The 15,560-nt window shown below is 39.0% G+C and overlaps 1 protein-coding gene across 2 annotated transcripts; it reads right to left on the reverse strand.

The window, feature by feature from the left end:
• Positions 1–143: 143 nt before the first annotated feature.
• LOC113308649 (syntaxin-51-like) lies at positions 144–2,904 on the reverse strand. 2 transcript variants are annotated; one of them, XM_026557112.1, is made up of 6 exons: positions 2,768–2,904; positions 1,593–1,815; positions 1,007–1,209; positions 792–892; positions 632–676; positions 144–513 (listed from the first exon to the last, which is right to left on the reverse strand). In XM_026557112.1, exons 2-6 carry the CDS (start codon positions 1,808–1,810, stop codon positions 382–384), a joined length of 699 nt encoding a protein of 232 aa, XP_026412897.1. In that variant the 5' UTR covers positions 1,811–1,815; positions 2,768–2,904; the 3' UTR covers positions 144–381. The 2 variants fall into 2 exon arrangements, with proteins under 2 accessions (XP_026412897.1, XP_026412895.1); XM_026557110.1 differs by having other exon boundaries at positions 2,692–2,877.
• Between the last annotated feature and the right edge of the window lie 12,656 nt (positions 2,905–15,560).

Genomic DNA, 15,560 nt, shown 5'->3' on the forward strand with positions numbered 1-15,560 from the left:
CCAATCTGATCACAGACTACAGACCATTCATCGAAAGATTCAACTGCATTCCAGAAACCTGGAATCATTGGTACCTGTAACAGATTTAAAACATGCATATCTCGTTCTGAACTAGAATGGCTAAAACTAGATTGGGCTAGTAGTAAAAACAAATGACCGGGTGTTCAGTTTTGCCACACGATAAGACTGGAAGATTGGACGTCGGAGATAGCAAAATTCTACATTTTCATCATTTACGCTTGCCTCCACATAAGGTAACTGTTGCATGTATAAACAAGGGGGAATACAAAGCCACTACCAAAGACGACTAACATAAAGATGGACATATGGATCAGAGCTGGAAAGGTGGATGTCGCTAGTAGCATTTATAGATATGACAATTTACAAGTATCTAATCAGCAACCAAGCAACAACAGCTAAAAACACAATACCCATTACTGATACAAGTAGGGACATGCAGGAGCAAGCACCCCTAGTACGCCGGTTTAAAATCGCCACCCTCTTTTGAACTCGCTGATTTCATGGAAAACAAATAATGAATTAGTACTAATGGTATATCCAGACAGTATTTGGATTTCTCTTTTTCATGTTAGCCAAATATAATATCTATCAGTATAGATAGAGGAATAACCTGTAGACGAGAGTCAACTGATTCCACATGTTCGTCCAAAGTATCCTGTGTACAATGGTGAAAAAAACTGTAAGTTTCACAGATGATTTTTAACTTACTACAATAGAAATTTAGAAAGGAATGCAAAACAGATGAAGCCTGAAAAAAGAAAAAACCATACAATGAGCCTCGTGTGAAGATCAAGTTCCTCGTTAACTGCCAATGCAATATGTTTCGTACTTAATACCGTGTCATGCAATTTGTCTAGCCCCTCATCTTGCTCTGTTCAAATGCCACAGCCGATAACAGACCCATATTAGCAAAGGTTAAACGAACAATCTGAGATAAAAGAAGGAAATATGTGACATGACCAGATGCTCAAAGCTTAATACATGCCTCTTATAACTTGTCTCTGTAGTCCAATAAGCCCATGGTTGTCCAACCCTGCTGTTCTAGTCATCAGGTCTGCTGGCTTTGCATCTTCTCCAAGTAAGTTCTCCCTATTGGCGTTGGACATGTTCAGAGTAGAGGTCATCTCATCAACTTTAGATCTCAAATTTGAAATCATGTCTTCGCGTTTATTCTTCTCTTTCTCTGATCTGCACAGGGTATATTAAGGAATCAGAATAAGATTAACACTTTCGAGTTCCGGTAAACTTAGCCTATCCGTATTCAAACAAAAAATGTGCAAGATGGTTCAAGTGTGTACAATGAAGACTAGTAAGTCACTAATAAATCATTCACAAGGAATGAGAATACACGGCGAGCTGAAGATATCGATTCATTAGTGTATAAATCACTCATGCATTTTTAAATTGTGGAAACAAGAATATCATGTGAATTAAATAGGTATGGCTCAAGGTAGAGTTGAATGATCATGAGAATCTTTTTGTAGACCATAATATGTTGAGATATGGAATCCACAACAACATATGAAACAAATTTCATAAATGGCTGATAAGACTTCAGGTAAATCACATACATTGGCTGCCTAGCTGGAAGGTTTGACAATAGCAACTGCAAACTATCAAGTCTGGTCCCCAAAATTGTAATCTTCCTCCGGACTGCAGATGTACTGCGCTGTGCATCAGGTCCAGCTGAGGTTGAAGAAATCTTCTCAGCAATCATAGCTTCAATTTCTTCAGCAAGCTTAGTAGCTTCATTAAATTCCTTCGCCCATGAATCAAAAGAAGATGCCATGGTAGCTGCGAATAATAACATCTTAAGATCATAAATCATAATCAAATTCAAATTATTGACAAAGTTAGGTAAAATAATGGATATACAACTAGTTTTTGGATTGTTGGGATGCTAGCTAGAACCACATAAGTTGATCAACTGGGGTTAAAACAAAAAAATCAGGACACGTAAAAAGTCTGCAAATGTTAACATGAATACATTTTCACAACTGCCCCATATGAAAAGTAGGTCAGTTATAAAGAATCAAGTTCTTCAGAATGCAAGTTCAAACAAGCACAAACATGTCAAAAAAACAGAAGCAAATTTTACAGTCAGCACAAAAGCAACCATTAGACATTCCTCCAAAACTCAATAATTCGGGATTCAGTTAATGTACAGAACACCTCAAAACATGTCAAAAAAACAGAAGCAAAGTTTACAGTCAGCACAAAAGCAACCATTAGACATTCCTCCAAAACTCAACAATTCGGAATTCAGTTAATGTACCGAACACCTCAAATTAACATCTCTTTTCACAGATAGAAACAAAATCAAGGAATTAGTTCAAACTACTATATATACTCGATGATAAAACAACATTGAACGCAATATGAAACTAACAATAGAACATGCAGATAAACCCTAGAACCAACAAGAAAAAACCCAAATTTTGTTTCTCAACTAAAATTTCACATTTGATCAGCTCTTCTCATGTGTAAATCAATATATATATATATATATATATATATTAGTTTTCTTAGTGATCCTAACGGAAGTAACATCAAACTGAGTCCAATTCAAAATCCAACACAACCGTAGAAACAAAGAGGAACATATCAGAAACACCAGAAATTAAAGATAAGATGAGGATCAAATTGATCAAAATTCTCTATGTAACTAACCCAATTGCATAGCGAAGTCAACCAGGAAGATAAATTTTAGGTCGAAGATCGAAGAAAGAAGAATCAGTGATAATACCTGTTAATAATTAGGTCGAAGATTAAAGAATTGGATTGGAGTTTCGATGAAGACGAGGGAGAGATGGGGGAAAGACGTCACGATTTCGCCACCGATAATAGACTTGAGCTTTTGTTGTTGCTTGGGAAATATTTTAAGTTTGTTGTGAATTATGTTGAGGATAACACGTCTTCTTATTTATTCCTCTATTGACTCCTGGTTGTGTTCGTTTTTGACTGTTTCTACTTTGTTGACTCTCTTTGACTTTTGTTCGAGCTTTTATTACGTTTCGGTTTGTAGCATCTAGTCGATATCAGACACCCGAGGTCTCACCTGAGAATCTCGGTTTCCGTCCATGGTCGAGACGAGTTTGTTATTCTCGGAGAGACGGGATTTGACAGAAAAAACTCGTTGAGACTGTTGAGATTCTATCAAGATACGGGATTTTGCCGAGACAAATTTTATATGTGAAAATTTAGTATAAAAATCAAATCTGACTTTAAGAACCTGGCTAGATTGGACTCTTTTTAAGGATTTTAGGGAGTTCTAATGGATAAGTTACCAAACTACCCTTACCCTTTAAAAATCTATTACCCTAAATCAGGTTTAATCTTTTTATTTCATCTTCTTCTCTTCTTCTCCTCCTCCACAACCACACCAGCTCCATCACCCCCACCTGTGAGGGCAAAATATCAACTCGCTACGTGGCGCAAGATTAGGAGTCGAAGTACCCTACTAAAATGTAACCAAATACACTATGTATACCCAACCACTTAGTCTTATCCCATCTAGTCAGCCTAGGGGCATATATATAATTTAATGTAACCACCTACCCTATAAAACAAAAAGAGAAATAGGTTAGTAGGGATGGTCGGATAGCCAAGACTATTCCCCTCTCTCTCATCTGGCCTCCATAGGTCTTCTTCTTCCCAAGAGCTCCATGAGAGCCTCTCCAATGGAGATCTTGTAAACACCTCACAACATAGTGAAATCCGTGGATGTAGGTCACAATTGACCGAACCACGTAAAAAGATCTATCTCCCTTTACATTTCTGCACTTTATCTTCTTTCAGTATTCAATGAATATACATATGCCTAACCAAGGCACAATTTTGCTTAAAAGCAAGCTAGAAAAGCTAGTCTCAATGACTCAAGCCGATATACGTATCGCACTGGTACATCCAGAATTAAGTGCCACAGTCAAGCGCACTTGCTCCACAACGAACATCATATTAAACGATAATGCGACACCTTATCACATAAAACTGAACAGAAATTGTTCACTTAAAGTAAATGCTTTAGAATTATTAAATGCTTTTAACATCATGATGTATTAACATTTCATGTTTTGCAGCAAATCTCCATTATGGTTGGAGAATTCGGTTAAGTCGGATTAATTATCCGCATAAAGTAAAGTCGGATTAGTCATAATCCGCAATAAAGCTATTATTGTGTTTCTGTATTCTTGCAGGTACACTTGATGTATGTATGGTACATCTGCTAGTTATATATATGTGTTTTCCTGCAGGGTTAAATGGTGTATCATACATACATCCTCCTCTTGTTCTATATGTATGTGTTTGCTTGCAGGGACATTTGATCTTCCTCTTGTCATACTTGTGTTTTCCTGCAGGGTAACTTAGTGTTCTTAATATGAAATTTGTCCATCATGGATGGTAATTGGGGCATGATCCCCATCCGAGAAAACATCTTCTCGAGATGGTAATTGGGGCACGATCCCCATCCGAGAAAACATCTTCTCGAGATGGTAATTGGGGCACGATCCCCATCCGAGAAAACATCTTCTCGAGACCATTACGAATGGTATCTGGGTAAACCAAACCCTTGTGCGAGAAAATATCTTCTCAAAACAATCACGATGGTAATCAGGCCATGAGCCCCATACGAGAAAACCTATTCTCGATGCCATATGATTTATTTTCATGTGATTGTTTTATTCATTATTTTGATATGTTGAATGGATAAATTATATATGTTGTTTGCAGGTTCACGCACTTAGTATTGATCCATCACGAATGGTAATCAGGATACTAGTCATATGCTAGGAAACATCTCCTCAGAACCATCACGAATGGTTACAGGGGCATGACCCCTATGCGAGGAAACATCTCCTCAAGACCATCACGAATGTTAAGGTGCTAGCCACACCATCCATCCTCAAACAGGATGATGCGAGCAATGCTCAATCTACCTGAGACGGACACATTGACCTAGGGTAATGACATCTCGACCACGAGTCAGATGATGTCCTGTACTTCAGGAGATACCCTGTGTTGACTCACTTTAGGCTGAAGTGTGAATCAACTATCAGAGGTATCGCCCTCACTTTAGTTAGCGCCATGAGCCGACTATGGGGCAGAAGCCTTCCCAAAGAGAAGCATTATACATAAATTTACAAATATATATTCGATAAGGACACATATTCGACATCAGAAGGATCATTTAAATCCTCTCGACTTGTATTGTAAGAGGTTATCTGGCCAAATGGGAATCTGATCACTTCTCGGCCTTATAGCCCATAACTTGTCCAAGGACGAAAGGGATACCACAATGGTGTAACCCTCATATAAGTGCAAACATTGAAACTGTATCAAGGTACAAGTTACACAAATGATATATTCAGAAAAAGGAGTTAGGTGAAAACCTTGACTTTGGCTTTCAAAAGCTATAAGCTCTTAAGCTTCCAAAAACCAAAGGGGGCAGTATATACCCTCGATACTTTCATATTGAGGAAATCTGTAAGTCCTCGGGGCAGGACTTCGGATTACGATCCGAAGGAATTTCGAGTCCCCACAGACATAAGCCTCCAATTGGAGCACGAAGTAAGACCTCAGACTCCACTCCGAAGGCATTCAACAAAATCTTACGTCCACACGATTTGAGGCAAATAGTAAGTCATCGGGGCAAGGCTTCAGACTAACATCCGAAGACATTTTTAGTCCCTACAGATATGAGCATCCGATATATCTCGGAACCAAAACAAGACCTCAGACCACCATCCGAAGGCATCTGATAAATCTTATAGCAGCACGATTTGAGGCATCTAGTAAGCCCTCGGAGCATGACCTCGGACTGCAATCTCAAAGTCATTTGGCAAGACCCCACAGCGATGTGTCACATACATAAGACTTTTTACACCAGTAGAAAGCTACAGGATTCGAAGCTTATTTATCCTCAACTTATATCAATTTATTTCAATTCATTAAATATATTTTAGATTTGTTCAAAAACTTATCCTCTCAAATGCTAATAGGAGCATATATATTGAACTGTCATACCTATATGGATGAATCCTCATCACTCGGAGCAAGGAACAAGCTGCAAATGCAAAGGCAATCAGCCAATTGTGAAGAAAGCTAACAATTATGACTCGCACAGGAGTAGTAGGTACCCATGATGGTTCCGATAGACACCACCACGAAAAGTCGTCAGGAACTAATGCCAACCAAGCCAGCCAGAGCTAGAGCACAAACTGCCAAGGAGAAAGCACAATGATCACGAACACAAGGACTGCCTCAGAACTTCACACAAGAACAGGGGCAAGTATTAATACTTTAAAAGCTGGTTATATTCTTCTGCGAAGTTCCTTCAGCAACAACAAAGAGCCACGAAGTTCGGTACTACACACCACCAACTGAAGTCATGAACCAACTCCAGCAAAGAATCAAAGACCAATAATTGAGAGCGACCTCACACTGTTACTCGGAGTCGCAACTCGCACATCTACATCGTGTAGCACAGATCACGGATCGTGAAGCACAAGCATCGCAACAACCAACTCGGACGACCCCAACCAAACACTCTACAGAAGTGAAGCCTAACTACAAGCAACATCGGAACCAAGCATGTTCAGAAATCTCGCTCAGCCACTTCTCTCGTCTTCAAAGCCATACTAAGGTTGATTTGCTTAAGGATTATTGTTCCAACAACCCTCAACCAAAGGAGCAAAATGTGAGGGCAAAATATCAACTCGCTAGGTGGAGCAAGATTAGGAGTCGAAGTACCCTACTAAAATGTAACCAAATACACTATGTATACCCAACCACTTAGTGTTATCCCATCTAGTCAGTCCTAGGGGCATATATGTAATTTAATGTAACCACCTACCCTATAAAACAAAAGGAGAAATAGGTTAGTAGGGATGGTCGGATATCCAAGGTTATTCCCCTCTCTCTCATCTGGCCTCCATAGGTCTTCTTATTCCCAAGAGCTCCATGAGAGCCTCTCCAATGAAGATCTTGTAAACACCTCACAACATAGTGAAATCCGTGGATGTAGGTAACAATTGACCGAACCACGTAAAAAGATATGTATCCCTTTACATTTCTGCACTTTATCTTCTTTCATGTGTGTTAATGTATGTTTTGATGGTTAAGATCATCATGGGTGTAGGCATCAGAAAAGATGCAGCTACACCACCACCATCAAAACTCGTCGATTAATTCATTGAAATCGTCGATTCAAAAACTCCGATTAATCTTCATCAATGGATCCACCATGGCGGAAGGGAACTCGTATGAAAGGCTCTAGTCGAAAACCCAATGAGTATAACCCTGGAATTGCAAAACTAGTTCAAAAGAAAGTGAAGAAACGAACTGTCGAAGAAGGAGAATTCGCAGCCGCTGAAACACAAGAAATGGTGCGCTTAAGAAAGTAAGGGCTTACTTAAATCACTCTAGTACTTCGATTTCATATTTGCATGTTAAATTAGGTCTAAAAAATCGAAATTATGAATTGGCAGTTGCAACGCCGGCAAGGTATTATGTTATCGACCTTGTCGGCTTTTCATAGTTGGGGTTTGGCCGACAATCTCTTAGGTTGAATATCTTGCCGGCTGTTTAATATCTGTATCTGCTTCCACAGGGTCGGCAGGTTATTCAACCTGCAACCTTGCCGGTGGCAGTTTTTGTTTAATGAAGCCGGCATGTTATTATTTTTTACCCTGCGGGCATGTTATAACTTGTTTTGGAACCATTGGTTCCTGATGCCTTAAATTTTTAAAAATCGGAGAGGTGTTTCGATACAACCATGCCGGCTATTTGTTGGCCGGCAATGTATGGGTAATGTACCTTGCCGACCTGTAATGTGGAAAATCTTTGTATCTCCTGTGTAGTATATTTGTTATAAGCCGATAGGCTATTTGAATGCTACCTTGTCGGTTGCTCTTTAGCCGACATGTAATTTAGATATAGACCCTTCCGGCCATTGTTCCGCCGGATAGGTTATATATGTCGACCCTGCCGACCTGTAATTTTTTTTTCCTTGATTGTTCTTGTTCAGGTTGGAAAAGGAAAAGAAGAAAGCTATGAAAGATCTTAGTCCTCCTTCAAGACCTCCTCATGTTGGTGATAAACTCTTGACTTCAACACATCGAGGGGCATATGTTATGCCGAGAACGCTTTTGATTCGTGTACCGAATGATTCAGACGAGACTCCAGATGAAGACCAATCAATTCCATCTGGTAGAAGAGGTGATGATGATGATGTTGATGAAAGCACTCCGGCAGCTGGAGGAGGTAAAAATGATGATGATGATGGTGATCAAGACATACCTAATATTGGAGGAGGTGATGATGATGATGATGATGATGATGATGATGGTAATGGAGATAAAGGTAAGGAAATCGAAGAAGAAATTATTGAAAAGGCAGTGGAAGAAGAAGAAGAAGAAGATGGAGAACAAACTCTAGCTATTGTTCAACAAACCGAAGCTTCAACTTCAAGTGAAACCGGAAAGAAGAAAATGGTGATCACTAAACCAGCTAATTCCCACATGCCTCCCCCTCACTTGATGATTACACTGAAAAAAGGTGAGCGTCCAAGGGGGACCCCAAGAGATTGTGGAGAAGTTCTTTTTGGATACAAAGACTCTTGGGCATGTACGATCCATAATACTATCGTAAGTACTCTCAATCCGACTTTGTTATTTATTCAAGTGTGTAACTATCTTAAATTTGCGCCAAGTGTTTGTATTTATTTTCATTTTGTTTTTTTGGTATTTAGGATCACAGGCATGTCGTCCGTCTCATGAGGCGCCAAGCTTCGTGTTCAGTGACTAGTACTTGGGATCTTGACAAGGAATCTGAGGAGGTGAAAGTGATTGTCAAGAACTCCGGGTTGTGGCCTGCGGTAGAGAGTTCGAATATTGAGCATGATAAAGTTACCGTATCTGCATTCTGTGAAAGGTTCTACGGAGAGACTGATACAATGTTATTCCCATTCGGTGAGATGGCGATAACTCCCGATGATGCTCAACAAATTTTAGGCCTCGAGGTTGATGGAAAAGCAGTCACTGAGGGATTCAATAATAAGTTTGCTTTCAAGGATATTTACGCATTGAGCCAGAAATTGTTCGGTTGGAATCAGATTGAGACGGAGTCTGTTCTTGAGATGAAGGATGGTCGTCTAAGCAAGAAGTTTAATCTGAAGAAGTTGAGGGACAAATTATGGGAGACAAAGAAAATTTTTGATAAGGAAGGAAGGGTGAACCCGGTGCGAATCAATGCTACCACGTCAACTTATTTATTATACGTCCTGAGAAAATGTATCTTCCCCGACAGTTCTGGAAGCTTGGTCGAGGCAAGTTACTTGCAACTATTGGATCCCTTAGATAAGATGTGTGACTATTCTTGGGGTACTACGGTGGTCGCCTTCTTGAACAATGAGTTGAAAAAATGTTCTAAGGCACTCAGTAAGCAAGTTAACGGAAACGCATGTCTCTTCCAGGTTATTTTATTGTCTAAATCATTTATATTTGCAAAATACTCGCAAGATAAGATTCTTACTAAATTTTTTTTTTTGCATAGGTTTGGATATATGGACACTTCCCTTCCTTGTTCAAAGCAAACTCCTACGTCAAAGTGGATGCTAATGTTGTGGTTCATAAGCCAAGAGCGCAAAGGTACAGTTTTAAGGGTACTCAGGATAAGGATATGCCGCAAAATCTTACCAAACTCTGAATCGCCATTGATAAATTGACTGCGGATGATGTGTTATTTGATCTGTATCGAGATGCTAGAAATTAAGATATAATCCAAGGAGAGATGAAGTTGCATTATACCATGGACCCTTGATGACTATGTATGATGGATATTCAATGTATGATCCACATCGGGTAATGCGACAATTGGGTTACGTCCAAGAAGAACCTCATTTCGATGAAGAAAAGTCGTTCTTTATTGTGAAAATGGTTGAATGTACCATGTCCCAAAAAACTATTAACGTCGCTTACGATCCAGCGCCAGTTCAAGAACATTGGGACGACAGACGTGGTCGTAAAATCGATGTGAGTCTTTTGGACGAGGTGACCACCGGTTGTGAAGCCAGTGAGAAATACATGGCGTGGTACTTGGGTTGGGATCGTCCTACTGTGATTAGGGAAATGACTGCTGAAGAATTGGCTCGTAAGAGGAGGATGGCATCGAAAGACCCAGCAATAAGTCTTAAGTTCTTTGTAAGTATTTTAGAGTTGCTCTTACTATTTTAAGATTACATTATCGAATCATTCTATTAATTGTTTGTTGTTTAATTGAAAATAGAAGGACCAATTGAAGACCTTTGTGAAGGTATTGTGTTGTGCGAAAGACAGAGGAGAGCCTTTGTCGATTGAAGAGCAAAGCAAGCACACTGACTATGCTTGCAATGTTGACAATGAGGATGCCCATAAATTATTCAAGCAACTTGAGGCTCAAGTAAAGATGGAAGAAAAAGCTAGGAGGGAAGCACAAGCCAAGCTGAATGCTTACAAAAAGAGGGATCGTAGCGGTCGTGGTGGTGAAGGTAGCAACATTGGTAGTGTTCCTAAACGGGGCCGTGGTCGGGGTCGGGGTCGTGGTGAATGAATGCTTTCCTAGTTTATTTATTTATGTTGTGGTGGACAAATGCTTAAGTTAATGGTGTGGACAAATGTTTTTTTAAGGTTTATGGGACATGTTTTCATATTTTGGACAAAAAGTGTTGGATTTCTAGTTGTTGAATGAATGGTTTGTTTAGCTAGGTAAAGTTTCAATAATTATGTCGGCATGCTTTGTTTAAGTTACATTGCCGACTGTTCCAGGGCAGTCAAGGTTGTGAAGTGTCAGAATTCCGGCTCTGACAACGGAAATTGTGTAGTTACCAGGGTCGGCAAGGTAATACGATTCCTACCTAGCCGGCTGTTTACTCGCCGGCAAGGTAATATGTTATCGACCATGCAGGCTATTTGTGGCAAAAAAAACTTTCTCCTGATGCCTAAAATCATATAAGGTCGGCATGGAAACAAAATTCTTACCTTGCCGGCCGAATCCTGGTCGGCATGCTAATGACCCAATAAGGTTCCGGCGGATACACAGAAGAAAAACCTTCTCCTGATGCCTAAAATCATCAAAGGTCGGCATGGTTATAATTTCCTAACCTGCCGGCCATATCAAAGCCGGCATGCTAATGACCAAATACAGTTCCGGCGGATACACAGAAGAAACTGGTCTCCTGATGCCTAAAATCATCATCAGGTCGGCATGGTAACAAATTTCAGACCCTGCCAGCCTGACTTTGTCGGCATACTGGGGAAATAAAACAGTGCCGGCGGATTTAAATTTCAAATTTTTTGCAAGTACAATTGCATTGATTGACTTGTACTTATACACTATAACGGCCAAATTTGGGCACCATCCTATAAATACACTAGTTATCTCCACAAAACAACACACAACTATTTGCATATACTCTCCAAAGCTCATATCATCATACTCTCCATCTAACTCACCCAATAGCTCTCTACATACATATAACAATGGCTTCATTTGATTCTAATAAAGATTTGGCAATCATGAAAGCTTGGTATGCGGAAAAACGACTTAGACGTCAATGCTCCGAAATGGTGGATTCCACAACCTTTTGGGCTAGGGTACACAACAAATTTAGCCAAGAGTGTGAGAATCCTAATGCAAGAATTGTTCAACAAATTCAAGATAGGCACCTTGTCATCGAAAACACGATACTTGCTTTTTTAGCTCTCCAGCCTCAGATTTTTAACACTCGGCCCTTCACCTTGTCCATTGCGCAATTTGTGAGTAATTTTGTGGTTTTTTTTACGTAACCCATGTTGTTTTATCTTCCAATGAAACACCATTAACAAATGTAAGTTTTTTTTGTAGCACGAAGTCGTGAAAGCGCTCTACTTGGAGAAAAGGGGGGAAGCATTCGCGTTCGATGCAAGCTATCACTTCTTGGCCGAAAGAATCCCGGAGGATAACCCAGACTACTTGGATGCTTTATCGTCTTCGTCGGAGGAAGATTGATGGCTTTAGAAGTTTTAGTGTAGGTTTTGTGGGTATACCTCTATCTAAGCCCTCACGAGACTATAACTCATCCACTAGGGTCGCCTAGGGGTTCAAAGGCTTGATGCACATGCTAAGTGCATTCGTTTTTCCATCGACAAGGATTAGGTTTTATGTTTCAATAAATTTAGTAACCAAAATTGAATGAATATAGTGAATTGCATCTATTAGAATTCAGTCTTTTTTGGGGATAACCAAAGTCGGCAAGGTTATAATATTACAACCATGCCGGCTAAACGCTGGTCGGCAGGGTAAGAAAGTTAATAAATGCCGACGACAAGGAAACCGACAAGGTAATAAATCAATACCATGCCGACTACCTGCGCATTTATAACAGTCTCATGTGTGTCAAAAATATTACAGCCGGCATCTTCTTCATTCGTATAGCCTGCCGGCCGTAGAAAACCGGCACCTTCTTCAACTGTATACCTTGCCGACATAGAGTGGTCTGCATGATCTTCATTAGTCGACCCTGCCGACCTTTCATACTTTCAGAACTGAAAGTGTGATTTCTTCTTTGATTTTGAGTATGATTTCATACCACAGATTTGCAAACCTTTTAAAAGTGTTTCGGTTGTGTGCTTCATTTTCGTTGCAAGAGATATTCTCAAAAAAAAAAAAATCTCATCAAAAATCATTCCAGAAAAGTTCAATCAAAAACAAAATTTCATAACTTCAATTCCTAAGTTTTAATCTATTCAATCAATCTAAACTCAATTAATTAACCCAATCAGAATTTTTGGTGTTAATTAAACAAGGGCATATTAGCCATTTAGAAAATACAAGGTTAAGGGATGGCTTGGTTTTACTTCAAAATAACCAGATATTGTCTTATTGGGTATACCCCAATTAGTTTGGGTATACCCCAATCAAGCCAGGTTTAAGAAACTCATTTTCCTTTTTATTTTTTAATATTGGTATTGTTTATACGAAAAGTTTGAAAATATTTGGGATACGTATTTCGAATATAAAATTCAATTTGAAAATAAAGATTCTGAGATTTCATTGAGAATCTCCCTCAAATAAAATTATCTCGGTATCCCGATCGACGGACCTACATCCGAGATCTACTATATTAGTCCGTAAAATTAGATTACATAATTTATGTATGGAAAGGACCCAAATGACATGGTTAGAATGACATTATCTTGACATTGTGGCGTCATTGTTTTTGATAAATACCAAACGCCAATGAATTTGGAGCGAATTTTTGGGTGACATATTTTTCTTATAAAATTCCACATTCTTGCCAAAAATGAGTGGATTCCGAGATGTGAAGATCAATGGTTGAAATTAAAAATTATGGATGGCGAAGCCTGGTATCTCGGAATGCATGTAGGAACGTAGAGCATTATAAGAGGAACATGTCAAAAAAAGTAAGCTCAAAATTCATTGGAATTTGGGCTTTATGAAAAAACGACGTCATAGTAATGTCAATTTAGATATGTCATTGGATCCTTCCGTATACATTACTGAACATCTATGTCATTTAGATATTACTGAAAATTTTATGCTTCCAATAAACCATAAAATTTTTCTAAAAATTAGGGAGTATATTGGGGAGAATATCCAATCCGCAATCTAATCACTTCCAGATTGCTCTCGTGAAGGCATTCTAGAAACATACGTTTTTCCATCTTCGGGTTTTGGGAATTGCATAAGGAACATTTCATAGAAGTTGCCTAAACATGTGTAGTCTGAAAAGGCGGGGATATAACAACCACACCCAATATTTCGCTTAGCAATCTATATGGACAAACTCCAATATACTTTCTAGAGAATCAACTAGGCAGTCAGACTCAATCTAGAAAACTATATCAAAGAGTTTATATCTCAATCTCTCAATTTGATATATACTCAAGCAAATAGAAACCTGTGAGTCTTTATCAAATACTAGAGAGATAACTTGGATGGTACCAAAGACCAATATCCAAGTGTCAATCAATTTAAATCAACAACTAAATAGGTCGGATATTCTAATTGATTGAACAACGCACAACCTGTGATATTTCAATTATATAACAATATATAATGCGGAAAAGAAATAACACAGACACCAGAATTTTGTTAACGAGGAAACCGCAAATGTGGAAAAACCCCGGGACCTAGCCCAGATTGAACACACACTGTATTAAGCCGCTACAGACACTAGCCTACTCCAAATTAACTTTGGTCTAGACTGTAGTTGAACCCCAATCAATCTCACACTGATCCAAGGTACAGTTATGCTCCTACGTCTCTGATCCCAGCAGGATGCTACGTACTTGATTCCCTTAGCTGATCTCACCCACAACTAAGAGTTGTTACGGCCCAAACTCGAAGACTTTAATAAACAAATTTGTATCACACAGAAAAGTCTACGGTAATAAATAAACCCGTCTCCCACGAATACACCTACGAGTTTTCTTCCGTCTTTTGATAAATCAAGGTGAACAGGAACCATTTGATAAACCGGATTTATATTCCCGAAGAACAGCCTAGTATTATCAATAACCTCAAAATAATCTTAATCGACGCAGCGAAAAAAGATATTGTGGAATCACAAACGATGAGACAAAGTGTTTGTGATTTGTTTTATATCTTTCCTATCAGAGATATCAATCTCAAGCCAATAATTACAATTGTACTCGTACGATAGAAACAACAAGATCAGATCACACAACTAAGAGAAAGTAGTATTGGTCTGGCTTCACAATCCCAATGACGTCTTTAAGTCGTTAACCTGGTTTAGAAGAAGAAACCAAAGGTTAAAGGACAATCGACTCTAGCTTAGCACAACTAGTATCACACAAAAGGTGTGGGGATTAGGTTTCCCAGTTTCTAGAGTTCTCCCTTATATAGTCTTTCAAATCAGGGTTTGCAATCATCTTGGTAACAAAGCGTTCAATATTCACCGTTAGATGAAAACCTGATTTAGATTCAAGCTAATATCTTTCAACCGTTAGATCGAAAACTAACTTGTTACACACAAATGAAATGCACGTTTCTAGGCTTGTATAACCGTACCCAAACTTGTACATTTGTTGGTTCAACAATAGTTAACCAAATGGTTAGCCATATGATCACTTTCATATCAACCATATTCTTCTTCACATTAACCAGTTCAAATGACTCAAATGAACTAGTTAGAGAGTTGTTCAATTGCTTGGATCTTATGTAACTACACAAGACACAATCAAAGCAAAAACGGTTTCATTCACTCGAATCGGTTCATGAACTTTATAGCCACGGTTTGCAAAAGCATTCCTTAGTTTATATAAACATGAGTTCAAGATCAACCGATTTTAGATATAACCTGCTCAAGTTCGTGGACTGGGTTCGCGGACTTAAGCTCACGGAAGGAGTTCACAAACTCTAGCAGAAATTCTCTGGTCGAGAACTTCCGCCAGTTCGCGGACTGAATTCGTGGACTTGGCTCACGCCACATTCTGTTTCTCTTAATCAACAAAGTTCGCAAACTTTGGTTCAAGGAATAA

Source organism: Papaver somniferum, chromosome 9 (genome assembly GCF_003573695.1).
Source record: "Papaver somniferum cultivar HN1 chromosome 9, ASM357369v1, whole genome shotgun sequence".
Classification (NCBI taxonomy): Eukaryota; Viridiplantae; Streptophyta; class Magnoliopsida; order Ranunculales; family Papaveraceae; genus Papaver; species Papaver somniferum.